General features: G+C 45.3%; 1 protein-coding gene across 1 annotated transcript; it reads left to right on the top strand.

Moving 5' to 3' along the window:
- Positions 1 to 1,858: 1,858 nt before the first annotated feature.
- enc1 (ectodermal-neural cortex 1) lies at positions 1,859 to 24,807 on the top strand. The gene is made up of 5 exons (XM_080756580.1): positions 1,859 to 2,234; positions 12,327 to 12,647; positions 13,755 to 14,705; positions 15,092 to 15,725; positions 21,540 to 24,807. Exons 2-4 carry the CDS (start codon positions 12,333 to 12,335, stop codon positions 15,620 to 15,622), a joined length of 1,797 nt encoding a protein of 598 aa, XP_080612706.1. The 5' UTR covers positions 1,859 to 2,234; positions 12,327 to 12,332; the 3' UTR covers positions 15,623 to 15,725; positions 21,540 to 24,807.
- Positions 24,808 to 26,239: the final 1,432 nt, after the last annotated feature.

Below are 26,239 nucleotides of genomic sequence, written 5' to 3'. Positions count from 1 at the left end.
TTTAGCCATAGGGCTAGTGAATGCCATGGTTCTCAAAGTGAGGTCCGGGACCCCCGAAAGATCATGAGGGGGTTCCTAACTAAATGGTCCCATATAAGGGTCTGTCTGTAGCTCAAACAGTGTATAGTCTGAGTTAAATTTACACAGAGGATTTCACTATGGGGGTCCCAGAGATAAGAGATGGTATTGGGGGTCCGTTAGCCCTGGTCCAGTGCTTACAGCGAGTCTCGCTGTAAGCACCGGAGCAGGGCTAGGGGTCCGTCAAACTGGGGGTCCTTGAATCATGTGGGATTGATTGATTGATTGATTGATTGATAGTACAGGTAGCCTATACCAAGATACCCATGTACCTGTCTAAATACTTCCTTAATGTTAACGAAGTCCACACCCACAACACCAGAGGGAGTGCAACAAACCATGTACAACCCAGATTCAGCACAAACAAGGGACTAAATTATTTTCGCTCCTATGCCACCAAAATGTGAAACGCCCTACCAACAGTCATTAAGACATGTGAATCCCTTGACTCAATACTGTCACAAGGGTTATACTATAAAAGGATTAAACAGCAACAACAACAGGGGTCTTGTTTGCATTGTGGTCCATATACTGAATTCACAATACAATACAATGCAATACTGTACATATTGGTAGAATGCTCAGTATAGCGTCAACAGGAATATTTACAGAGAGAGGACAGTGTTGATGATTTTTACTTCTATAGTCGTTTGAATAAAATGTAATTTTGTTTCAGACTATTTTAGTCGTGAAATCATTTCTCATTTGCACATCATGTGTGGGAGGAACAGAGAGGTATAGCCGAAGCCTATACTCACACACAACTACTGTATAGGTGTGTATGTATGAGCACTCTTTGTACTTTAAGCCTATATTAAAAACATGCACGTGCTTTTCTTTTTATGTGGACCCCAGGGATCCTCCAATAAACCTATAAAAGGCCCACGTGCTGCTGTGTGTGTGTGCTGTGTGTGTGTGTACGCTGTAGACACGCCTGCAGTTGAGTCGCTTGGATGCCCTGGAATGCCCTTGATGTCTTCCTGATGATTCACCTGAATCATAACAGGCCAGTGGCTCTCAAAGTGGGGCGTGGGGCGCAGGAAAATGAGTTGATATCGCATCAGTTTAACCCCTTTAAACCTATAGGCTAGAACATTGGCTATTTGAAAATAACAGTTTTTTTTTTGTTTTGTTTTTTTACAAATTTGAAATATTAAAAAAAAAAAAAAACATTTGAATATTTCTGTCACATTGCGATGCTTTGTGAGCTTGTAGATCTGCTATTTTCAAAACAATCTTGATATATTTTTTAAACACAAATCACTGGCACAAAATATTTTCAGATTAGGGTCCACTCCCAAATAACAGCCTACATAGATCTATCATCACACATGCACTTAGACAGACATGACAACATCTGAGAACCACACAGCCTCAGCAACCGTTTCTTCATTTTAACGATGAATCAAATACGGCTATCATCAGAATGAAAAGTAATTTTTCCGATGTTTTAAAGACAAAATAGGCAGCCATCAATTAAAAATAAACATGTTACATGTTATATTTATCATTCGAATCTTAGCGTTTTGCCTATTATAATGGGTGTGGACGCGGTGGACCCACCCACGCCACCCCACCACCAGTGGGCCCCGGACCACAGGTTGAGAACCACCACCCTCCGCACTTCATCCCAGAGAGGTGATGGTCCTCCCCCTCCTCTCTCTCTTCACTGTAAAAAAAAAAAACGCACCCATTAAATTCAAGGGAAGAGTGGTGGTTAGTAGTAAGTAGGCAGGCACTAGGCAGGGGGAAGCGACCGTCTCACACACTCACTCACACACAGCAGCAACAGCAGCAGATGTCTGTGAACGTTGGTGGTGGAGGAGAGATCGCACACAGCAGCCGCGCGGTGGATTATTAGCCTATCTATCTGATGAAGATATACTCAGTCAATATCCAGCCTAAAGCCGTTCGTTGTATGAGGAAAAAGTAGATTCATCTTTTTCTTTCCCTCCACTCAATATTTCTCTCTCGTATCGATCGGAATTTAAACCGAGGAAGGAGGAAGGAGGACTTGGGTCCTTTTTATATTCCCAAAACGCGCACGGGAGTCGGGAGGTTTCCACGGAACCAACATCGTGGCGTCTCTCTCACAAACTGTGTCATGTTCGAGGGATAAAGCGGGCAGAATTGAATTCCTACTTTCACCCAAAGAGGTATGAGTTATCACCCGCACTGCTGCAACTGTAATGCTATGTTATTATATTACTGATGGTAATGATAGCCCTGCTACAGCCCTGCCTGTAATAGCTGCTGAAGCTGGGCTAATTTATTTCTGATCACGAATCGATGGTGGACCAGAGAGGAGGGGAGTGTTTAGTGTTAGAACATGATCAATAACAGCCTGGGTGTGTTTATGTATAAAACGAGCCTGGTGTATACTGGGCTACAGTATAGCCTAGAACTTATTACTACCATAAACATTGATTAGATCAATTTAAAGACATAATTGGTGGGAAATGGCCATGGATGTCAGACTTGCAGACACACCTAATTGCGATGAATAGCATATATTATGACGGATATAGGCTCCCATGTAGTCCCACTTTATGTTCACGTTTGATTTAACCATATTATTTTAGCCTCCCACAGTCAACCAATGCCTTTGTGTTCTTTGTTTTTGATATATTAATGCAAGGGCAGACTCTCCGCCTTGCTTCAATGTTTGTTTAGAGAGTGTGAATGTCTTGTGCATGGGAGGTTGATGGCAGCACAGTTTAAATGGCCAGCAGCAGCAGATCGGGGCATCAGGTGTGCCCTCCAGACAGTCAAGTCTCTAGATGTGTCATTATTAATGCTCCTAATTTGATCAAGACATTGCTCAGTCAGTGACATGGGCTTCGCGGTTTTTAAAATGCAATTAAACTGAAAACTAAACAAGAGATGCTGGTGGTGACAGCTGTTTTGAGACACAACGCGTGTATCATGTGGCAAACGAGAATGATTCATTCAATTTGGATACATCCCCCCCCCCCCCCCCTTTCCCCCTCAGACAAGGCAGATGGCAAATGAAAATGTACTGAAATGCATCCAGTCGAGGTGGTGCTTCACTCATGCACTATCTTTGGTGCATGAAAAGCGCACACACACACACACACACACACACACACACACACACACACACACACACACACACACACACACGCACACACGCGCGCACACACACACGCACACACGCCACAGTGGGTCGTGACAAAGAAGGAGGAGGCAAGCAACCAACTGTCAAAATGTTTGATTTGAATGTTTCATTTATGCAGATGTAAGAGCTATAGTAGACTACTGTATTCATTGTTGTTATTATTCTTCTTCACACTGCTATAGCAGATGTCTGGCAACTGGCAAATATGAAATTTGTTTTTGCTGCATTCATTCATGGTTATAATTGTTTATTTATTTTTTTAATTGATGATCGCATCATTCAGTAACTGTAGACCAGTGGTTCCACAACTTTACCTCAAATTATTGATATTTCGCTGTGGACCCCCATTTGAAAATGGTTTGTGATGGGGGTGTCAAAAATCAAATCAAAAGAATCAAGTTGTGAGCTTGTAGATCCATATGGTTCTGTATGGATTGACACCTTTTGCTCTTGGATTTTGTATCGTTGAGGATATCAAACGGGCAGATATTATAAGCATACATAATGCATGTAATTATTAGCCTCGCAATATATACAGTAGGCTACATAATGCTCAATAGTGAAATCTGGAACCTAGCCGGGCCCCTTTTCAAGGTCAATCCTAACACTTTGTAGAGTTATGTTACGTCGTCGTATTAGTGTCTTGCGCGCGCACGCACACACACACACACACACACACACACACACACACACACACACACACACACACACACACACAGCGTCTCACCGTGGCACATTCGTTGTGAGCGTGTACTGTAGATCGGCTATTTTTATAATTATTGAACCAATGAAAACAAGATTTTCTGACCTGACTTTTTTTTTGTAACATTTCCTGAAACGTTTTGGAGATCCTACTGTATGATTGTCACTTGACAGTGACAATATCTTATTTACATAACAGAACATGTGAAACATGTACTGTTTACTAACTTGTTGTCCAGAGATACGAAGAATGCCATCATTTGAACCCCACCACCCATAGAAAAAGGTTTAGTTTGGGGTAAAAAAACAAGAGGGGGGGGCCTAGTAGAGCCCTTGGGAATCCATGCAGTCAACTTTAGACAGACAAGTCTTAAGTTTGATGCTTAGTTACCTGCGATGCTAGTTACTTTGTATAGCGGTAAATTCACTATCTACAATACACAGTAGTCTTTTACCAGCTGAGTCTGGTGGTTAGAGTGTCTGCCCTGGCCTGAGATCAGAGTTCCATTCCCCAGCCGGGTCAGGGTCATAATATGACCCTGACCCGGCCGAGGAATCGGGAATTCATTCACACAGTCTTTAGTATATTATACCAAAGACTGTGTGAATGAATGGGTCCCAAATCTCCCATGCTTCCCTGCTTGGCACTCAGCATCAAGGGTTGGATTGGAGGGAAGTCCCTGCGACATACTGTATACTATTAGCGTCATGTCCAGGGGGTGTACTTGTACACGATGCCCAAGGGGTGTATACTTTGTACTCTATGGCTCCGAGAGACATGGACGAAATTAACGGCTGGATGGCACTTTATATATGCATCAGTAGGCAGGAACTGGGGATGGCAATGAAGGGACCGGGAAGTCTGGCGCGGCGTTGTGAAATCTGTGATCTCGACCGGCGGTCGAAAAAATGATGAAGTACACCCAGGGGGTGTGCTTCTCTGCATCATGTCCAGCGGGTGTACATCATGGCTGGGAGGATGCACTTTATACATCAAGGCGCCTCACGCTACAGAAACAGGAGATAGGCTCCTGCCCTGTGGGCCACATGGCTACAGAAACAGGAGATAGGCTCCTGGCCTGTGGGCCACATGGCTACAGAAACAGGAGATAGGCTCCTGCCCTGTGGGCCACATGGCTACAGAAACAGGAGATAGGCTCCTGCCCTGTGGGCCACATGGCTCGGCAAAGGGCTTACAACAGGACCATTTTTTTACCCTGTTGTTTGCTGACTAGCGTTCACTTCACGCCATTTATTCACTGACCAGAAGCAGGGGACCAAAACATTCCTCACCGGCCCTCAAAATGAATAACAGTGAAGGGATAACAAAAGCAGAGGCAATGGATTTACCCCCCCCCCATCCCCCACAGCAAATCCAACCCTTCTAATCTACACCACCAAGGTCTCACCCAGTGAATTCCAACCTCTCGTCGTCCTCAGGGACTGGTGGTCCCTGCTTTGTTGAAGTGGACCACTCGGCACTTTAGAGGTTATGTAGCCTACATGGAACTATTTTTACATCATTCATAATGCCAGCAGCAGCACAAAAACATATAGTTCCGTGTGACAGAGGAGTCAAAGTTGAATGAAAGCGGTAGAAATGGGTCAACAATACAATTTTTTAATGTGTGGCCCCCAGTGTCCCCCACCAAATGACCGGAACTACTTCATATTCACTAAAACCAGACCAGAACTCCTACCACAGGATCAATTAATACCTTTGCAACCACTATATTTCCTACACAGCTTTAAGTCCAATAATCTGAACTAACCCTTTGAGAACAGTAGCATTACAAGACTATAGCATTCACACGCTGGTTGACACACCAGGTAACGCATGGGAAACAGCAACCTGTCTGCCCAAAGGCGCCCTGGAGAGCGGAAACAGGGCCGGCGTGGCAGAGGAGTCAAAGTCAATAATGTTTAACAGTACAGGATATTGACAGATATATCTCTGTTGACTGACTGGTGTTGACTGACCTCAGGGCACCATCTGAGTACCCTTCTGCATACATAACGTCCCATGAGATTAACATGAAAAAACGGGCACTGGGGGGGAAAAAAACTACATTTGTTTAAACCTAGTAAGTTGCACGTTCGGCTAATTAAAAACGTATTTTTTTTCCGTTTTCCACCATGTTGTGTCACTTTAGGATTTCAACATGTTCACCACCAGTTCATCCCTCCTTTTTGAGTGGTGCAACCACTCCAAGGAACAACAATGTCCGTGTTCACCTACTGTATGTGTGTGCCTATGTATGTGTTGGTTCATGAGCACCAGTATGACTATGACTACCGTACCAGTAGGGGCGCTGTTGTGCCAGAAACAGAGAGAGAGAGAGATAGTATTAGTGCTGCACTGTTGCCTGCTAATGAGAGAGAGAGGAGAGGGGGGGAGGGACACGACACACTGCACCACTCAGTTCACACAGGTGTGATTTTTTTTAAACAAACTCCCAAATTGCAGATGCTGCAATGAGTGGAATAAATGATTAAACTGTAAATGAGTAACCTCTCTGCTCCTCCCCTGCGCTCAAGTCTGACCACTTGGTTAGAGCTGGAAACGGACTTTTCTGTGTATTCTGTTCTGCATAGTGCAGACTATAGTCACTACACTACTAGTATACAGTATATTGTAGGGTGTGTACCATCGTAAAGAGCTGTTCATCATTGCTTTCTGTGACGTTCTAATGATAAGAGACATGATGACTGTAATAGTGTATATCTTCTCTTAGTCTGTGTCTGTACCTCTTAACCGATATGCTGCTTCTGCGGCCTGACTTTCCCCCGGGGGGTCACCGGAGGTCTATGTATTGTATGTGTCTTTCTAACTGTGATGCAAGTCCATTGAGCGGGTCCCCCCCAGGGCAGGGGTCCCCCCCAGGGGTTCAGTCAACAAGACATAATGTCAATATCTTCTACTGTTAACGTTTTGGGCGGGAACCCCTTTAGGTTATACTTTAGCTATTTAAGCTCGTAGCGCGGCACCGAGTGCCGCGCTACGAGCTTGTGTAGGTCTGCTTTTTTTGAAAAATCGTGAAAATGTGCATGGCCCAAATGTTTGAATATATTCCTTCAGAGCGAAGGTTTTTAACTCAAATCTTTGCTTCTTGGGGGGGGGGGGGGGGTCCCTGGAACAACATATTTTCAGATGGGGGTCGGCGGCCAATTACATATATTTTTGGACATTTGTAGAATCGTCCTCAGGTCAAAATGGGTTAAACTCCTGTATACTTGACTGGGGTCCCCCAGGCATTCTCTATGGTAACAGGAAGAGAAGGCGAATTTTGTCCAAAAAGTTAAAATAATAATCAAAATGGTATTATGTAAAGTAAACAGGATTAGAACGTGATAATATTTCTACAATAGCTGCACATTGCTTCAAGACCTGTATCCAATAATTTGGGGCAAAAACAAGAAGCTCAAATCATGTATACTTTAACATTACATTACCATTTTTCAAATAAATGTTTTAACATTTTGGACAAAAACAAAATAGCCAATTTGACATGCATGGAGCCCACTTAGCGCCCCCTCGTCCTGCATCCATCTAGGGCAGCCCTCCTCCCAAAATCTGGATCTGGCCTGTTCTGATATTACAAATATGCCCCGGCCCTGGACCTGATCACCCCTATATCTCCATATATGGAGCTGGCCTGTTCAGTGACATCACGTCACTTCATATTTGGGCATGCCTGACACATAGAACTCCATATATAGGAATAAAGGGAGACGGTTACAGAAATCTCCATATATGGGCATAAAAGGGACACAGACAGATGGGTGGAACGGGTACTCTGACGCGGGGACAACTGGTATAGTCGCAACTTCCAACATTACAGACTCTGTGCTCTACAGCCGGACAACGGGTCTCGTTATGACAATGGGCTGGGAAATGGATGCTCTTGGGATAGTGTGGTTCTAAAGCAAAGCCAGAAGTCATTATGAGATTGGGGGGAAGGAAGGAAGGCGTACTGGTTGGAGCAGTCGGTCTGCATACCACCCCGGCATCATGACTGTAGTCTCTGGTTGGAGCAGTCGGTCTGCATACCACCCCGGCATCATGACTGTAGTCTCTGGTTGGAGCAGTCGGTCTGCATACCACCCCGGCATCATGACTGTAGTCTCTGGATCACTTGACTCCACTGGCATTCAGCCACGTCTGTGTCAACAACAGGTTGTTCAGTTAAAGAAATGAAATCACTGTGACAGTGAGCGGTGAGAGAGAGAGGAGAAAAAAGATTACAGTACATTAATCCGAGCATACTTGGCACATACTTGGTAAAAAAAGAAAAACAAATGATTAAGGATGTTAAAGATGCATGAGCGACACACACACACACACACACACACACACACACACACACACACACACACACACACACACACACACACACACACACACACACACACACACACACACACACACACACACACACACACACACACACACACACACACACACACACACACACACACACACACACACACACACACACACACACACACACACACACACACACACACACACACACTCTCCAGGTCCGGGTATCACCATCATACCCCGGGACCTTCTGGCCTATACCTGAAACAACTTTAAACTCACTGTGCCACTTGATTTAGAAAGCAGTAGTGCGTTCTGTGTCGCTTTGTGATTTTCCCACGAGAAAGGAGAGGATAGAGAGATAGAATGAGAACAAGGGCAAAGAGATAGAAAGCTTCAGATAACCACCTCAGTGGCCTTGTTGGTTAAAGTGTCCACCCTGAGATTAGGAGGTCGGCCTGGGTTCAATCCACCGGGCTGGGTCAAAGACTTTAAGGTTTGGGTTGCATTTGGGGGTAAATCCTTGTCATATAAGTGTCATGTCCAGGGGGTGTACTGTACTTGTGTGGTGACAATAGCATAGAGATAGATAGATATAGATCTGTTACTACTACTACTACTTTTGTATAATTCCTTTGCATAAGACAAATATATACAGGGGGAAAACATGCTTTTTGATTAGGGTGGATGAACGTGACACGTGTGAGTCAGAATGGGAAGAGACATCTCCACTTAAAATGAGCATAGGAAGGAACCCTGACAATTTCTCGCATGTGCATAAATGTCTGCATACTAGTGTGTTCATGTTAGCGTGTGTGTGCCTGCCTGTGCACGTGTGTGTAGGTGCGTGCATGTGCACGGTGTGTGAAAGTGAAAGGGACTTTGATATATGTGTGTGGACATTTCTCCAGTCACTTTAGAGGCAGTCTGGGCATCTTTAGAGAAGAAGGAAGCATTAGTTCTCAGCGGGGTTAGTGGAGCCGACGGGGACTAGCTGTATGTGTTACTGCCTATTCGTTTAATTCATCTTAATACAGTCCATTCTATACATCGTTGCTGTCAGGAAGAAAAACCTATAATATCTACACATTTTTCGTTGTAAATAAAATGCTGCACTGCTGCTCCATCGCCACGCGAGGCGCTTTGAGCTTCAATGTAGATAAAATCCAGTAGAATGTAAATAGAGCATATTCTAATATCTCACCTATACATTCATGAAATGCACCACAAATACTGGTGATATAGGGTGATATAGAGAGACTTAACCCATTCTTAGTTTTAACTAAGCATTATGTTTCCAATTTAGCTATTGAAAAATAGCAGATCTACAAGCTGCTATTTTTGAAAAATCGTAAAAATGCGTCACGAATCTTTGAATATATATTCTTTCAGAGCGAACGTTTTTCTTTATTTCAACATCAGGCCTAAGCTGTGAACAGAGAGAGAGAGAGGCAGACAGAGACAGAGAGAGAGAGAGAGAGAGAGAGAGACACAGTGTATAACACGCCTCAATGGAGACAGAACCCAGCGATTAAGTGGTTGATGCACAAATTGCACACATCAGGTATCCTAGCAATGTGCCGCCCTGACAATTAATCTTCTTGACCTTCAACAGCTCCAAATGTTGGCTTGTTAGCTTTACGTTTAAGCTATCGATTCCCTCAATGGCTCTCTGTGAGATTATAATAGCACCTGCTTCACTCAAAGGTTAGGAGGAAGATCACAGACAGAAACCCCCCCCCCCCCAGCATCCATATTCTGATCCGATCTAAACGCTCACAACGCGTCTACAAATGCGGCGTGTCTGTCATGAGATTGTATATCTATTTTCTATAGCTATTTTCAACGAAGATATGTAGTGTAGAGCAGTGGTTCCCAAACCTTTTCATCCCAAGGACCCCCAAATTGACACTAATTGGCCCGTGGACCCCCCATTTGAAGAGATATGCCAGGGACCCGCCCAAATAAGAGATGGTTGTTTTACGGCTCTAGCAGTGATTCTCAACCTGGACCCCCAGTTTGACGTGCATATTAGTCTACTACAGTTTAATGGCATTTCTATCTCTGGGACCCCCAATTTATATTGTAAACTCAATGTTTAATTTAACTCTGAGAGTGTACAAATGGAACCAAAATGGACCCGTTTGGTTCCAAAACTATCATTTAGCTGGGGACCCCCTGGAACTCCCTCAAGGACCCCTGGGGGTCCCCACCGGACCCCACTTTGGGAACCACTGGTGTAGAGTGAAAACAGAATACTCATTACAGAAATAACTGTAGAAATGCATATTCTTCCACGAATAGAAAATAATACTTTCACCTATATGATGGCATGGCCTGAACAGGTCCGCCCAGGTTCATGTAGTGATTAATGACTAACTGACAACACTGAAGGAGTCGCATGTCACCGTGTCCTCTTATTGTGCTGTTCTGCATACCAAACAAGAACATTCACGGTATTTTCCCATCATTACTTGACTGTTGACAATGTGTTACTTATTGGTAATGCCATGACTCATCAGGGCTGTGTGTGTGTGTGTGTGTGTGTGTGTGTGTGTGTGTGTGTGTGTGTGTGTGTGTGTGTGTGTGTGTGTGTGTGTGTGTGTGTGTGACCCAAATCATGAGTTCATGACTATATTGTTCTCTTTTCTCGTAGGCTACCTGTTGTTTGGACATGTTTAATAATGGAATCGCTTACATAGATTATAGATTTCAATTAGCCTCTTTTGAAATCCAATTCATTGTGGTGGTGGTGGGGTAGAATTACATATTGAAACCTATTCATCGATCGCTTTAAAAGGAGTATTTCCTATCTCTGTGCTTTTGTGTGCGCCCAGACAGTTTTAGGTTGCTTGATTTAATATTTAATAGTAATCACTTAGTCACTTAGTCACCTGGCTTGATATCTGGTTAAGTTGTTTTTTATAGATTTTTTGATTGATTTATTAACAGTTTGCAGAATTAAAGTATATTTCAAGTACAACTCAATACAAAAAACTGTTAACTGTGAGTGGACGACACCATAAAGCATTAAACCTGTTTACAATAGGGCCCACCGTTTTCAATTCATCAAAACATTTAACGTGTGTGGTAGCCCCCTCACACCAAACATGTAAAGGACCTCATTCTGAACCAGTTCTTCACCATGTTTTAGTGAGACGTTTTGGCAGGGACCTGATCTGGCAAGGAAAAAGCTTTTCGGGTAAATCTTGAACTGGACAAATTGGTTTTGTGGTTTGTAAACAATATCAAGTGTGGAGAAACATAATACAGTCCTTACTGTGTTAGGTTTCTCCACCTAATTTATCGGCAACACGTAGATAAAATAGGTCAAATATACATGTCTTGGAATTCCACCACATGTTAAATTATACTATACACTAATACTATTAGTTAAAAGGTGTTTGTTTAAATCAGCAGTATGATTTCTCTCTGAAATGGTATTTTCTGTTTATTAACGAGTAGACAAAATATCCAACACTGTTGATTTAAATGATCCTGTTGAAACGTTTTGACAAGACAAATGAAAACGTCTCAAGCTTTAAAGTGTTCAACTGTCAACACAACCATGCGTTACGATTTCAACATCTCTAATATATTTAACCTGTTTAGGACGGGAATGCATCTGTGTCGCTTTAGCGTAGTAACCACTTTCCCCATTATTTTAAACTTTATCTGTTGAAAAATAGCAGATCTACAAGTAGATTGTAGATCTGTTACTTTGTAAAAGTCGGTTTGCGGAGCGGTCTTGATATCGGAAGGTCGCTATAGTTCGTATCCCCGGACCGGCACGTTAAAATGACCACCGCTGAAGTGCCCTTGGGCAAGGCATTGAACCCCTACCATGAAATGTTCTATGAGCAGGGCCTGGCTGTAAACAAGTTCTTGAGCTTAGTCCAGTTACCCTGCAGGGTAAACATAGTACCTTTCCTTTCCTTTCCTTTCCAAACATAGGGTTTTTCAGAAAATTGTCAGGATTTATAGAAGACATTTTAGAATCAGGTCCTCGGGTCTAAATGGATTTTTTTTTAAAACAGTTGTTTTAATCCTTTTCTTTCTTTCTTTCTTTTCTGTTTTTTGCAGGATTCAATGAAAATGTCCGTCTGCGTCCACGAGAACCGCAAGTCGCGCAGCGGCACCAGCAGCAGCACCGGCTCCGGCTCCAACATGAACATCTACCTGTTCCACAAGTCGTCGTACGCCGACAGCGTGCTGTCGCACCTCAACGCGCTGCGGCAGCAGCGGCTGTTCACCGACGTGCTGCTCCACGCCGGCGCCCGCTCCTTCCCGTGCCACCGCGCCGTGCTGGCCGCCTGCAGCCGCTACTTCGAGGCCATGTTCAGCGGAGGGCTGCGCGAGAGCCAGGACAGCGAGGTGGACTTCCGCGACTCCATCCACCCGGAGGTAATTAAATTAAAACCCATTCTGACCTGAGATCAGATTAAAAAAAATGTCTTCTGGGGGTCACGGAAGTCATTGGTCAGTCGTTCCTCATGTAAAATACCATCATAGAATCGTCTCGTATAGGAATTGTGGTCCAAAAATAATCAAACCGCCCCGGCGATATTCACTCATATTTGATACAGTCTGTTGCTGGCAAAATCTTTATTAATTTGGCGGCAGTGTTTTTTCACCATCTGTTGATGCCTCTCCATGTGTCAAACTGCCAGGCTCATTTGTTCTTTATTGGAACACAGTTCTCACACAATTCTCCATTTTTCCAACTTTTTTCTGGTTATTCTTTTCGTAAATGAATGCTCTACTATAGTCTACTTCACGAGTGTCGCACAAAAGTAGTGAAAATAGCCGATCCAGAGCAGCCATTTTCACCAGTTTAAATCCATTTGTCCGTTGAGTGAGACCAAGTGAGTGAGAACGACCAACATGTGCCTCCACTGCCTCGTTCCACATCGTCATAGCTAGGGTTGGCTATAAGTCTGTTTGGTCGTTCCCAGAGCCTTAGATATAGACAGAGTTACGCAGACTGCGTTCACTTCATGGGGCTTCAGTCCAATGGCGGCTCTCCTACGTACAGTAGACTACGCATTGAGCGTGGGGACAACCAACTGGGCCAAGTCCTGGACCGGAAGTAGGACCCTCGTTGAAAACAATGTATTTCCAACTCCAGCTTGTCCCAGTTCAGGCTGCATGAACAGCACTTGAGCGCTCGGTTTCTGCCCCCTCAATGTCGTAACTCTATTAGATGGCTCTGGTTGTTCCCCACCCCAGGTGTTGGAGCTGTCTCTATAAGTCTGTTTTGGTTGTTCCCCACCCAGGTGTTGGAGCTGTCTCTATAAGTCCGTTTTGGTTGTTCCCCACCCCAGGTGTTGGAGCTGTCTCTATAAGTCCGTTTGGTTGTTCCCCACCCAGGTGTTGGAGCTGTCTCTATAAGTCCGTTTTGGTTGTTCCCCACCCAGGTGTTGGAGCTGTCTCTATAAGTCCGTTTTGGTTGTTCCCCACCCAGGTGTTGGAGCTGTCTCTATAAGTCCGTTTTGGTTGTTCCCCACCCAGGTGTTGGAGCTGCTGCTGGACTACGCCTACTCATCGCGCGTGGTCATCAACGAGGAGAACGCTGAGTCCCTGCTGGAGGCCGGCGACATGCTGGAGTTCCAGGACATCCGGGACGCGTGCGCAGAGTTCCTGGAGCGCAACCTGCACCCGTCCAACTGCCTGGGCATGCTGCTGCTCTCTGACGCCCACCAGTGCACCAAGCTGTCGGAGCTCTCGTGGGGCATGTGCCTGGGAAACTTCCCCGCCATCTGCAAGACGGAGGACTTCCTGCGGCTGCCGCGGGACATGGTGGTGCAGCTGCTGTCCCACGAGGAGCTGGAGACGGAGGACGAGAGGCTGGTGTACGAGGCGGCGCTGAGCTGGGTGAACTACGACCTGGAGGGGAGACACGGCCACCTGTCGGAGCTGCTGCGCACGGTGCGGCTGGCCCTGCTGCCGGCCATCTTCCTGATGGAGAACGTGTCCACGGAGGAGCTGATCAACAGCCAGGCCAAGAGCAAGGAGCTGGTGGACGAGGCCATCCGCTGCAAGCTGAGGATCCTGCAGAACGACGGCGTGGTTAACAGCCCGTGCGCGCGGCCCCGCAAGACCAGCCACGCCCTCTTCCTGCTGGGCGGGTCGACCTTCATGTGCGACAAGCTGTACCTGGTGGACCAGAAGGCCAAGGAGATCATCCCCAAGGCGGACATCCCCAGCCCCAGGAAGGAGTTCAGCGCCTGCGCCATCGGCTGCAAGGTCTACATCACGGGCGGGCGGGGCTCGGAGAACGGCGTGTCCAAGGACGTGTGGGTGTACGACACCGTGCAGGAGGAGTGGTCCAAGGCGGCGCCCATGCTCATCGCCCGCTTCGGCCACGGCTCGGCCGAGCTGAAACACTGCCTCTACGTGGTGGGAGGTCACACCGCGGCCACCGGGTGCCTCCCGGCCTCTCCCTCCGTGTCTCTCAAACAGGTCAGTTTGGTTTGGTGGACAAAGTACTCCCAACTTAACCCCAGTACTTCAGTCAAACGCATATAAGCCTGGTCAAATGTTACTCAAACTACAAGGGAAAGTTGACTTGTCAAATTTGTATATTTGAGTTTAAGCGCTGGATTTGGTTTAGAAAAAAAAGCTTGTAGATCTGCTAGTTTCACTATATTTGAAATAGGGCTGAAGAGGTTAATTACTCGTTTCCCTTCAATGAAATGTACTGGCATCACAGGTACAATAATTGTCTTCGAAATGTAAGAGTGAAAGCCATTACGTATCCAGGAATACAAATTCAAGTAAAGTACAAATACTAAGTACAGTTGTAAAACGTTCAGTAGTAAAGTAAATGTACTTTGTGTGAACCGCAGGTGGAGCAGTTTGACCCGGCGACCAACAAGTGGACCATGGTGGCCCCGCTGAGGGAGGGCGTGAGCAACGCGGCCGTGGTCAGCGTGAAGCTCAAGCTCTTCGCCTTCGGCGGCACCAGCGTCACGCACGACAAGCTGCCCAAGGTGCAGTGCTACGACCCGCAAGAGAACCGCTGGACCGTGCCCGCCTCCTGCCCGCAGCCCTGGCGCTACACGGCCGCCGCCGTGCTGGGCAACCAGATCTTCGTGATGGGCGGCGACACGGAGTTCTCGGCGTGCTCGGCGTACAAGTTCAGCGTGGACAGCTACCAGTGGACTAAGGTGGGCGACGTGACCGCCAAGCGCATGAGCTGCCAGGCGGTGGCGTCCGGGAACAAGCTCTACGTGGTGGGCGGGTACTTCGGCACGCAGCGCTGCAAGACGCTGGACTGCTACGACCCCACGCTGGACGCCTGGAACAGCATCACCACGGTGCCCTACTCCCTCATCCCCACGGCCTTCGTCAGCACCTGGAAGCACCTCCCGGCCTGAGTCCCGTCCTGTCCCCCCCTTCCCCCTCTCCCCTCTCCTCTCTCTCTCTCTCTCGTCTTGACGTGTGTCCCCCCCCCACCTCGTCCGACTCCTCTTCCAGGAGGTATGTATTGTGTGTTTCGGAGAAAGCCTGCACGGCAATGTCCTGAGTGTTTGAACAGAAGAGAAAAGGTGGGGTCGGCGAAAGGGAATTTCTGTGTGGAGTTTGCATGTTCTCCCCGTGTCTCCTAGGGTAGGTACCCTCACAAAAAAACAACATACAGTCATTCTGGTCTCTAAACTGCCTCCCCCTGGCCAGCCGGGGCGCCTGATGGGAGGGGAAAGGAACTGGTTGGAGTAACGTGTTCCTTCCACGCGCTATACGTCCAACCAGGGAAACTCCTCCACAAAATCGTGGGATCAAAAATGTAAGAAAATAAAAAACATGCATGGTTTTAACTACATTCACATGATGGACTGCATGTGAATGTAGGTATAGTGCTTCAGTGAAAAGGGAGTAGTGCTTATAGGAGGACACACATCACTATTCTGATGGATGATTTGGGAAGTAATGTCCGTCTGTCTGTCTGTCTGTCTGTCTTTCATGATGTTTTTTCCATGTTGTTAGACGCAATTTATTATGTGAACAAACGTACTAGTATAATTGTATAATTATATATGCAACGCGTTTTGAGCTTTAGATCGGGCAATTTGTTCTATTTTGGAATTCGAATCCTTAAAAGGATTGCGGTTTCCACCCGAACAGCGACGACCTAATGCACTATGCTACAATAGCACCGCCATAATTCCTGTATCACCCCACATTCCCCAAATCCCCCTCTATAACCCATTCTGGCCTGAGATCAGATTCTAAAAATGTCTTCTACAAGTTATCCTGACAGTTTTCTGAAAAAGCTATGTTTCTGTGTCAGTCGTTCTTCGATTTTTCAAAAATGGCAGACCTACAAGCTTGAGCTATGAGCTTGTAGATCTGCTGTTTTTCAATAGCTAAAGCATAACATGATGCTAACACGAAAAAGGGTGTTCCCGCCCAGAATGGGATAAAGTATTCGCTGGAGGATTATATTTTATGTCTCACTGTCATAACAAGGATACTATTCTTCCTGTGGGACTCCTGTGAGGAGGGCAGGAGAACTGGAGGAGGAGGGGGGATACATTATATAAGAAAAGATAAACCTCTCTTCTATGGTACCTCCATTTTATTGTTTAAGACTATATGAATATGCAAACGACGAACAAACGGAATTATACAGCATATGGCTCCATCAGTGGGTGTGGGTGTGTGCGTGTGTGTGTGTGTGTGTGTGTGTGTATGTGATGGATAGAGGGTGAGGTATAGGGGGGGGGTCGTTGGAACACAAAGAGAGGTTAAATGTCTTACACTTACAGTATGGAGTGGGAGGGGGAGGGGGGGGCGGGGGGGTAGTGAGGATGAAGGACATACTTGTATTGTTCCTGGTCGGGGGTGTCAATTAGACAAGCCCCATGCCTCATGCTGACTTCCAGCATGGTGGTAATAGCATATAAGGCTAATCCACTCTGTCATGTTGATGAGGTGTTGCCAGAGGGAGGTATATGGAGAGACTGACCCTTAGCCACTGCTGTCCTGGAGTGGTCACGGTGACTGACCATAAATAAAGACCCATGCATTTAGGGGCAGATTCACACCGCCGAGTCCTTCTGATTTAAACCGTTCCCGAATACGATTGTGTGCCGCATGGCCAATATTTACATTGGCCTCGATTCTCCCGCACCCGAGTACACTTCATTCAACTGTGTTCAATGCTTTCACATTGCATTGATTGATCTGTATCCGAGTACAACTTCAATCTGTCCCGAGACTGCCGTCTTCCATGCGGTCGCGGGAACGGTTTGGGTGATCCCCTCCCGGGGGAACGGTCTACGCAGCACTATACCAGAACATCTGCCAAGTGGTCCCGAGTGCACACCCCCCTGGGTGTGAATCTGCCCTTAATCTCTTAAATCACTTTTTTTTTTAAATCAGCTATGTTCACTTTCGATCATTTCTTAGCGCTTAAGCCCAAACCCACACCAAAGGGTCGACAGGGTCGAGACGGGATGGTTTTTAAGCCACACATCCACATAAGCGCTAAAAACAAGCTGTTATTATTTTAACTGTGGTGAAAAGTTTAAACCGGGACAATTTTGGTAATGAATGTTGCTGAACCGTGACAGTTTTTAGTGTTTTCAGAGATGTGTGTCGGGACTCTCGGGACAATTGAAAGTATATAACTGGGACAATCCTGGTCATACCGGGACGTCAGGTCATGGTGGAACAGCTGATTGGTGTCTTATTCAGGGTTAATGATCAAGAGACAGCAGCAGGAGAAGGGAGAGCCTCGCACACCTGCTGCTTACACCCCCCCAGGGAATAATAATAATAATAACACCCCCCCAGGGAATGACAGTTCTCAAAGTCGACCCCCACGTGAAAATATGTAGTTCCAGGGACCTCCCAGAAGCAAAGATTTGAGTTTAAAAAGTTTGCGCTGAAAGAATATATATTCCAAGATTTGCGGCCACATTTTCAAGATTTCCCAAAAATAGCAGATCTACAATCTCGTAGTGCGGCACCAAGTGCCGCTGATACAATGATTGATTGATTGTTTGAGCAATTTTGAAAAAAAGATAATTAAGAAACACAGGAAAGTACAGTTTGCTACAAGGAACGTTGAGAGGATTTTAAACCGAAGAAAGCCTGTTTCCATTGGTGTCCCCAGCCTTAGCAACCCTGCTGCTTGTCCCAGGGTTATAGCTTTTAGCTTCCCCCTGCCCTCCTCCTGTGACAGCGAGCAGGCCAGACAGATGTGGAACATGGGCAGTCAGTTGGCAAACATGATGATAGCGTGCGCACACACACTGCAGGCCGTACATAATACTGCCACATTAAAGCCGGAAAAATACTCTTGTTGCGTTTCGGAAAGCGTCGTCAGGGAAGAAATGCAACACAACGCAGGGCAGCACAGTAGCTTAACCAGCACAATATGGCACAGTCTCCTTCCCGACTGATCAGAGCAGCTTCACTTGCTTGCTTCATTATTCCAGGATGAAATCCCTGTATGACTATGCCTTTGTTCTCCGTGACTCATCCTCTCTGGGAGGGAGATTGTTGAATTGATGGCCACAGTTAACGGTCACTCTGAAGAAGCCATAGCAGCCACAGTGTTCAGAAACCTTTTTCCTTTCATGCCCATATATGGAGATCCTGTCATCAGTATATGCCCACATATGGGCATGTGACGGAGTTATGTCGTAGTTATAGTGCCAGGCCGCCGGCCAGCCGCCTACTATAGAGCGTCGCAGTCCCGCCCCCTTTCATGACGACGCCAGGCCCAGGAAATTATTCCCAATGCATTTTTCCCATAGACATTTCAAAGGGTATTTATTTAAAGACCGTTACCGCCGCGGACAAGGCCAACTCGAGTCCAAAATATTGTGTTTGTTGTCATGATTTGTCACGACAACACTTGGCTTTGTCCGCGGCGTAAACGTCTTTAAATAAATACTTTTTGAAATGTCTATGAGGAAAATGAACGGAGAATAATTTCCTGGGCCCTGGTAGGGGGCGGGACTGCGACGCTCTATATGGTTCTGTCTGAGTCATGGTGACTGGGTGTTGACTGGTCAGCCTTTATTAGAGGACCTAAACCATGGCTCTGACCTACCTACGTAAACAAGAATCAAAGGTAACGGTAATTGAATACTTCAGTAACCTTATCAGCCTCGGGCGGTTTGAAATGTCAACCCAGCCAGTTAAGTAGGGTTCCAGGTTGAATGACAGTAGCCTAATGTGTTGTCTCGTCATGAGTCCAGTGTAGACGGCGTAGGTCACTGCCAGGCCAGATGGAATGCAAGGTGATGATGTTAAATGATTCACAGAGAGCTGGAAGAGTGACATAATTTATAAGATTCATGTACAAGTTAAAGAAAGCCTCTGGGGGTCATTTAAAGCAAGAGTAGAACATTTGCATGCACGTGTGTGCAAGTCTGTGCACAGACAGTCATCTGGAGCTGACTCATAATCCGATTTGTGCGTATGTACCCTCAGCCACAACAGCCTGTGTGTGGATCGCGCACGTGGGTGTGTGTGCACTGGAGAAACAAATCAACAAGGGGAAAGATCGCACGATCTGGCCCCACAAACCGACCCCCCCCCCCCCCACACACACACACACACACACACACACACACACACACACACACACACACTGTATGACACGATGCATTATGGTGCGATATAATAACCCCATCAAAGCTTGCCGTTACATGGCTTTAAAACAAACACATCGCCGCAATCTTACAAGCCTCGGCTACTGCTACTTTTCTCTCACACAAATTCAAACCATGCAGCACCATGCACAGTGCACGGATATATAACTACATTAGAATTGGCACAGCGGCCAAACAGTAACAAGTAGACCTACAAACACTATTTAAGGACATGATGATATAAGCAGGCGAATAACATCACATTATTGCAGGCAGTGACAGTACTGTAGCCTACCTGTTAGGGTAGGGGGGGAGGCTCATTGTTGATGATTTTACCAGCGTGAGCCAGCCTGAGACTTATAGCCTATACAATGAACTCTACTCACCTAGGTTCTATGTTTAACGACGTACTTCCAAAGTGTCACAGATGCATGGTTTTCATATTGTATAAATATATTAACTTTGGCTTAAAGCTTGTGATTGTTTAATCCACGTGGGTTCTTGTTTATCTACTACTTGGTCATGGCAGCTTGGCTACGAACCGAAACAGACTTCTTCTTCCTCTTCAAAATAAGAGCCAATAAGAGTGCTTGCGTGTGATTCAGTCTTCACCAACCCAGCGATAATACAACACACGAGAGCGCACCAAGGGCTCCATTTCCGTCACCGCTAAACCCCTTATCCCTAAACTTCTTTGCCTTTTTTACCATTTTTTAATTTCTTGCTACATCCGTGGGGTGACCGTTTGACCAGTCAATTTGCCTTCGAGGCAATAATATGCAAATGTCTCTTCAGCTCAGAGTTGACTTAATACACAAAGAGGATATTTGGAGTCATAAACCATTATGCATGTTGTTGCTATTGGGCAGAAACCATTTCCTGAAAGGTAACAATTTTGGGACATACTGTACGGTACAAGGCAGTGTTGAAGGGGGGGTCCCTCGAACAACATCTTTTCAGGTTGGGGTCGGTGGCCAATTAGATATCATTCTGGGGGTCCTTGACATGAAAATGTTTGAGAACGACTGACATAGAAACATGAGGTCTTCCAGAAAAAAGGATTTAGAAGACATTTTTTGAATCGTCCTCGGGTCTAAATGGGATAAACAGGATCTCTTTTCTTTTTCATCTGATGGATAAACAGGAATTTAGTGGAATATTTCTCCAGGAAGCACACAGGTCCCATATGGACTTTAGTGGAGGATTTCTCCAGGAAGCATACAGGTCCCATATGGACTTTAGTACAGGATATTTCTCCAAACATGGACACAAAGGGCTCATATTGCGAGGCCGCGAAGCTCATAAACCGTCCACGGTTTAAAGTTAAATTAAACCAAAGCCGACAAAATCCGAAAGGGCAAAATTAAATTCTTTGCAGGAATTGAATCCAGCGAGAAATCATGGGTGGAGGAAAACGTGTACGTCGTAGATAATGTTCACACACACAAAATATTTTAACCCAGTCTAGGAGATCATTTAGAGGAATATTATGTTTAGCTGTACATCCTGAGAGGAGAATATATGCACCACCTTTTGGCAGCCTAATGGTTCTAACTAGAATCGGCCAAACCTAAATTGTGCAGAATTGTAGCCTTTCTTTATGTTTTTAGGTGGAAGACATGACAACATGCAGATCCTATAAGCTCATTTAACGGATGCTTTTTCTTCTCTCTGTTCTCTTCCTCAGATTTCCCCGTGTTGCATCATCCACTGGATTCCAACTGTGAAGAATCAGACTCTGAACCTCCTGTGCAATCATAATTACCGTTACACAAATATGTACTTTTCATCACGCAGCAAAGAGAACAAAATATTGATGTACAGACAGACACCTGCGCTCGTTTGGATGTTGCAAACAGTCTCACACACACACACAAACACACACACACACACACACGGTCATGCACACACACACACACACACACACACACATGAATCAAATCATTGTTCCTGAGAGGAGGACCTGTAGCTGGAATGATGTCATGTCATATTTCTCAAAGAGAAGCGGGAACATAGTTCATGTGAACATACCAAAACAACTGCTGCTCGTGGAATGGGACACAGATTTCAGCCTATCGGTGTGCTATCATTGCCATATGGTCACTGTCCAGCAGAAACCTTATATCTCCACCTTTCAACTTGTCTTTTTTGTTTTTGTAAGTCAACACCCTACTTTGTCATACTACAACCTTGTAGATCAGCTATGTTTTGCTATTTCTCTGAAAAAAAAACTTGTCTTTTGGTCTGGATTTTATAAACATTGAACCAATGAAAAGTATTAGCGAAAAGAGCTAATTTCCTCCCATTTCCCGAGAAGTATTAAAAGTAATTAATACTGTTTGGATATGCAAGGTGTCCGTCCCCGAGACAGCGACGTTTTTATTATGTTTCTTCAAAGCACCACATACTACAATGAGAACTCCAAAACAAGTCTGTCTTGAAGTTGCACACATCTTGCATCCATTTGTATTTGTTTTCTTTTTACAAAATAATTCCAAGGACGTGTTTGGATGGATGTTCGTTCTTTTCCCGGGGATAGAAGAAAAAAAAAGTCTGTACAGCACGAAGGACTGACGGAGGGAGGGAGGACAGAGTCCGCGACGTTAACCAGATAAAGAACAGAACGCAGACAAAACATTCAGTCAGACACTCGCTGACTGAAACATGGCACAACAATGAAGGAGCAACATCTCCCCTCTCTCTCTCTCTCTCGGTCCTCCAACCAAGCCCCCGAAATCTCTCAAAGAATGTCTCCGTCTGTCTGTCTGTCTGTCTGTCCTCCACTAAAGCCTGGAATTATACTTAAGTCGCGTGCTTCAGTAAATCAGCAGATCTACAAAGCTCACAGCGTGTCACGAATGCGACCCGTTGTGAGCTTGTATATCTCGCCTGCTTAATTACCGCAGGCAACACCATTGTGGCAACTAAGTGTGAATCAAGCTTAAAAGATCATCAGCTCTTTGTCCAATGCTGCCTACTGTTCTTTTTAACCGAGACATTTTTTTTTAGTCTCTCTTAACTCTTTTTATTTTTTAATTCTGTGATGGGTTTCTCTTACACCCGGCACCAAAAAAATAATAATAATATTAATTAAGGAGCAGAAAATATTGTCGGGGCAATGCTTGTGATATTGTACTTTTAGACATGGAGGGTTTTGCTCATCTCCGGAGGGGCTTTGGTAGTTCTGCTGTCACTGCATGCCGGCCGGTCGGTGTTGAAGGACAGCATCGGCCGGAGGAAGGTGAGAGTGGTGTGTTGTTGTTGTGGGGGTGGGTGGGGGTTAGGGTCGTAGGTCGCTGCTGGGGGTCATGTCACTCCTCACAAACAAAAACAATTCCTTAACTCACTTTTTTAAGTGGTTCTCAACTGGGTCCATTTGGTTCCATATTTACACTCTCAGAGTTATAGAAGCTCTGTCCATTTGGAAACCCCCGAGAGTCCCTCGCTGGACCCCACATTTTAATTGGTTTAATCTGGTTAACATTTAACTGTCATATCAAACAATATAGGCCTATCAGACGGTCTACAATTACCTCAAAAGGAAACGCATGTATTTGTATTCAGTCTGACCAGAAGTAGGGATAAACCATATCCCCACTCCAATTAAAAAATGATGACCCAGAGGGGGGGGGGTATCAAAAGCATAGTCATGGCATCCCCCCCTCCCCCCACAACAAAGCCAACCCTAGTGCTATTATGTGGGTCATGTCCACTCCTCACATGATGTCTGCATGATTCATGTTGCACACCGACCACTACAACCTGCTGTCGTGCATGTTGAGCGAGCAGTGAAATCACACCGTGGTTGGAATGCATCCAAACGACAAAACACATGTACTAACAAGCCCCGATTTATACTTAGTTGTGTGCGATATACGGTAACACTACCGTGACGACGCGCTGTGAGCTTGTATTTGCTGCTATTTTTACGGCATGTGTAGCAGAGTGGCTCACAGCCTCAGCCTAATATCCCCCCCCTCAGTCCATACAGGCATACATGTGTAGCAGAGTGGCTCACAGCCTCAGCCTAATATCCCCCCCCTCAGTCCATACAGGCATATCCCTTTGGTAGAGATGTCTCGATACTGTATCGGTACCTTATTTGTCATATGGGTGAATATGCCGGTCTAACCACCGATCCGACACGGGCAAGTAAAAAAACACTAAGGCAAGTAAATGAAATGTTGCGGCATGTGGAGCTCGCTTTGGAGTTGCCCCAAACTGCAAGTGCACATTTGAGTGAGGAGTCTATAGCTATACACACGTGCACAACACGAGATAAATAGCTAGATAGCTATTCACACCACTGGTATCGCTATTCGGTATCGGATCGGCTAAACACAGAAATTGTGGTATCGGGGATTCGGGATCGGAAAACGAAAAAAGTGACATCCCTACCCTTTGGTCTAGTGGTTAAGATATTGGACGTTCACGGGGGAGAGCAGAGTTCGAAACCCTGTGTGTTACACATGCAACAGCAGTAGCAGCGCACGACTATGTATGAATCAGGGCTGGAGTCAAACGCTGAAGTGGAATCGGCTCATCTTCTGTTAAGACAACTTAAGGGCCGATTCATACCGTCCTAAAGTCCACTCTTCGGTGCTACTGAAAGTTTCTGACGAGCCGAAATCATTTCGGCACTACAGCGCCGAAACAGCGGTAAAATAGGAGTATGAATGGGCCCTAACAGCGGCTGAACCTCTTTGCGGAGCACGTCCAGTCTGTGTGACGGACAGTACCATATTTGGCATGAACCTCTCTGTGGTCTTATACACATTGTTGTCACCTTATTCTATAATAAGCTGAGAATCAATACGTTTTGGTTTAAAAAAAGAAAAGAAACTCTGCTGCAATATCTTTTCTAAAGTCTTATTAAGTTATGTGACCAATTATTATTACTTTGTTTTGATATGTTCAATCCTATTTATTGTTTCTAAATGCCTGCATTCATATAAGTGAATGTCTTTTTTTAAAGTGTGTCATGCATGGCCAGATTATGTGCTTTACTGGATCTCAGTTGGACTGGATTTTCTTGCACAGCTCAGTCTGCGATGGTGAACTTTATTATTATTATTATCTTTTTAAACAGTCGAGAGAATCTCCCAGTCTGGGGAAGAAGGTTAAGCTTTATCATACGACGGACCAACCCCTAAAAAAATTGCTAATATTCAACCGCTTCTCGGTTGAAAATCAGTTGCGTTCGGCGCACGCATCACTGTCTGTCGGAAATATAACGGTGGACATTAGAGTGTGGATGGAGGGACGCCTGGTCAGTGTGCCACCAGCCTGATGCCGTGGTTGACCTTTTTTGTTTAATTGTTTTACAGAAATCTCTTAAAACTTCACTTATATTTAATCACTGGAACCCTCTATAGCATCCCTTATCCTGAAGCTAATATTCAACGTGAAACAGCAGATCTACAGATCTTGTAGATCTGGTATTTTCGCCCCGGGGTCGCTCGCAAGCCAAATAGTTTGGCGCAAAGTTCCCAAACACAAAACTATTAAGACACAACACCACTTGAACTAGACGTGATAAGGCCCGTCCTTGGGGTGTGTATGTTGTTACCAACGAAGTGGCAAGCTGTCCTGACCCTGCATATCTATGAGGACACCATCGGCTGTGAAAATACGCAGAGCACACAGAGTAACTGTGACATGTTTAAAGTACACAGAGTGACTCTGGCACGCTTCAGGAATGTGACTGTCTAAGCAGCTGTACGAGGAGGGACAGCTGGGCCGCTTTGTCACACTTTGTCGTTTACGTTATAGCCTCTGAGGGTGTCAGCCTTTTTAGGCCTATTCGTACAGACGTACACCAGTTTTTAAGGTGATGATAGCGTGACCAGGTCTGGTTCCAAAAGATTACCAGTATTTAATGTGTAAAATCCATGATATTTACATTGGAATGAATGAGTCTGGCTGGAAAGTGTCCAAGTGGGAGTGTTTAAGTGGGCTTTGCTAAAGGTGAATCGGTCCGTTATTCCCGTTCAACATTAAAATGCTACAAACGGTTCAGTGAATATTCCTGTTCAACATTAGAATGCTACAGACAGACGGTTCAGTGAATATTCCTGTTCAACATTAGAATGCTACAGACAGACGGTTCAGTGAATATTCCTGTTCAACATTAGAATGCTACAGACAGACGGTTCAGTGAATATTCCTGTTCAACATTAGAATGCTACAGACAGACGGTTCAGTGAATATTCCTGTTCAACATTAGAATGCTACAGACAGACGGTTCAGTGAATATTCCTGTTCAACATTAGAATGCTACAGACAGACGGTCCAGTGAATATTCCTGTTCAACATTAGAATGCTACAGACAGACGGTTCAGTGAATATTCCTGTTCAACATTAGAATGCTACAGACAGACGGTTCAG

Source organism: Protomyctophum bolini, assembly GCF_963924005.1.
Source record: "Protomyctophum bolini genome assembly, chromosome: 22".
Taxonomy (NCBI): domain Eukaryota; kingdom Metazoa; phylum Chordata; class Actinopteri; order Myctophiformes; family Myctophidae; genus Protomyctophum; species Protomyctophum bolini.
Note: the sequence above shows the minus strand (reverse complement) of the source record. Positions and strands in the feature narration are given on the sequence as shown.

Coding starts and splice junctions, on each gene's coding strand:
- enc1 (XM_080756580.1), top strand. CDS start 12,333: ATGAAAATGTCCGTCTGCGTCCACGAGAACCGCAAGTCGCGCAGCGGC. Junction 12,648..13,754: donor GCGACTCCATCCACCCGGAG/GTAATTAAATTA, acceptor TTCCCCACCCAG/GTGTTGGAGCTGCTGCTGGA. Junction 14,706..15,091: donor CCTCCGTGTCTCTCAAACAG/GTCAGTTTGGTT, acceptor TGTGAACCGCAG/GTGGAGCAGTTTGACCCGGC.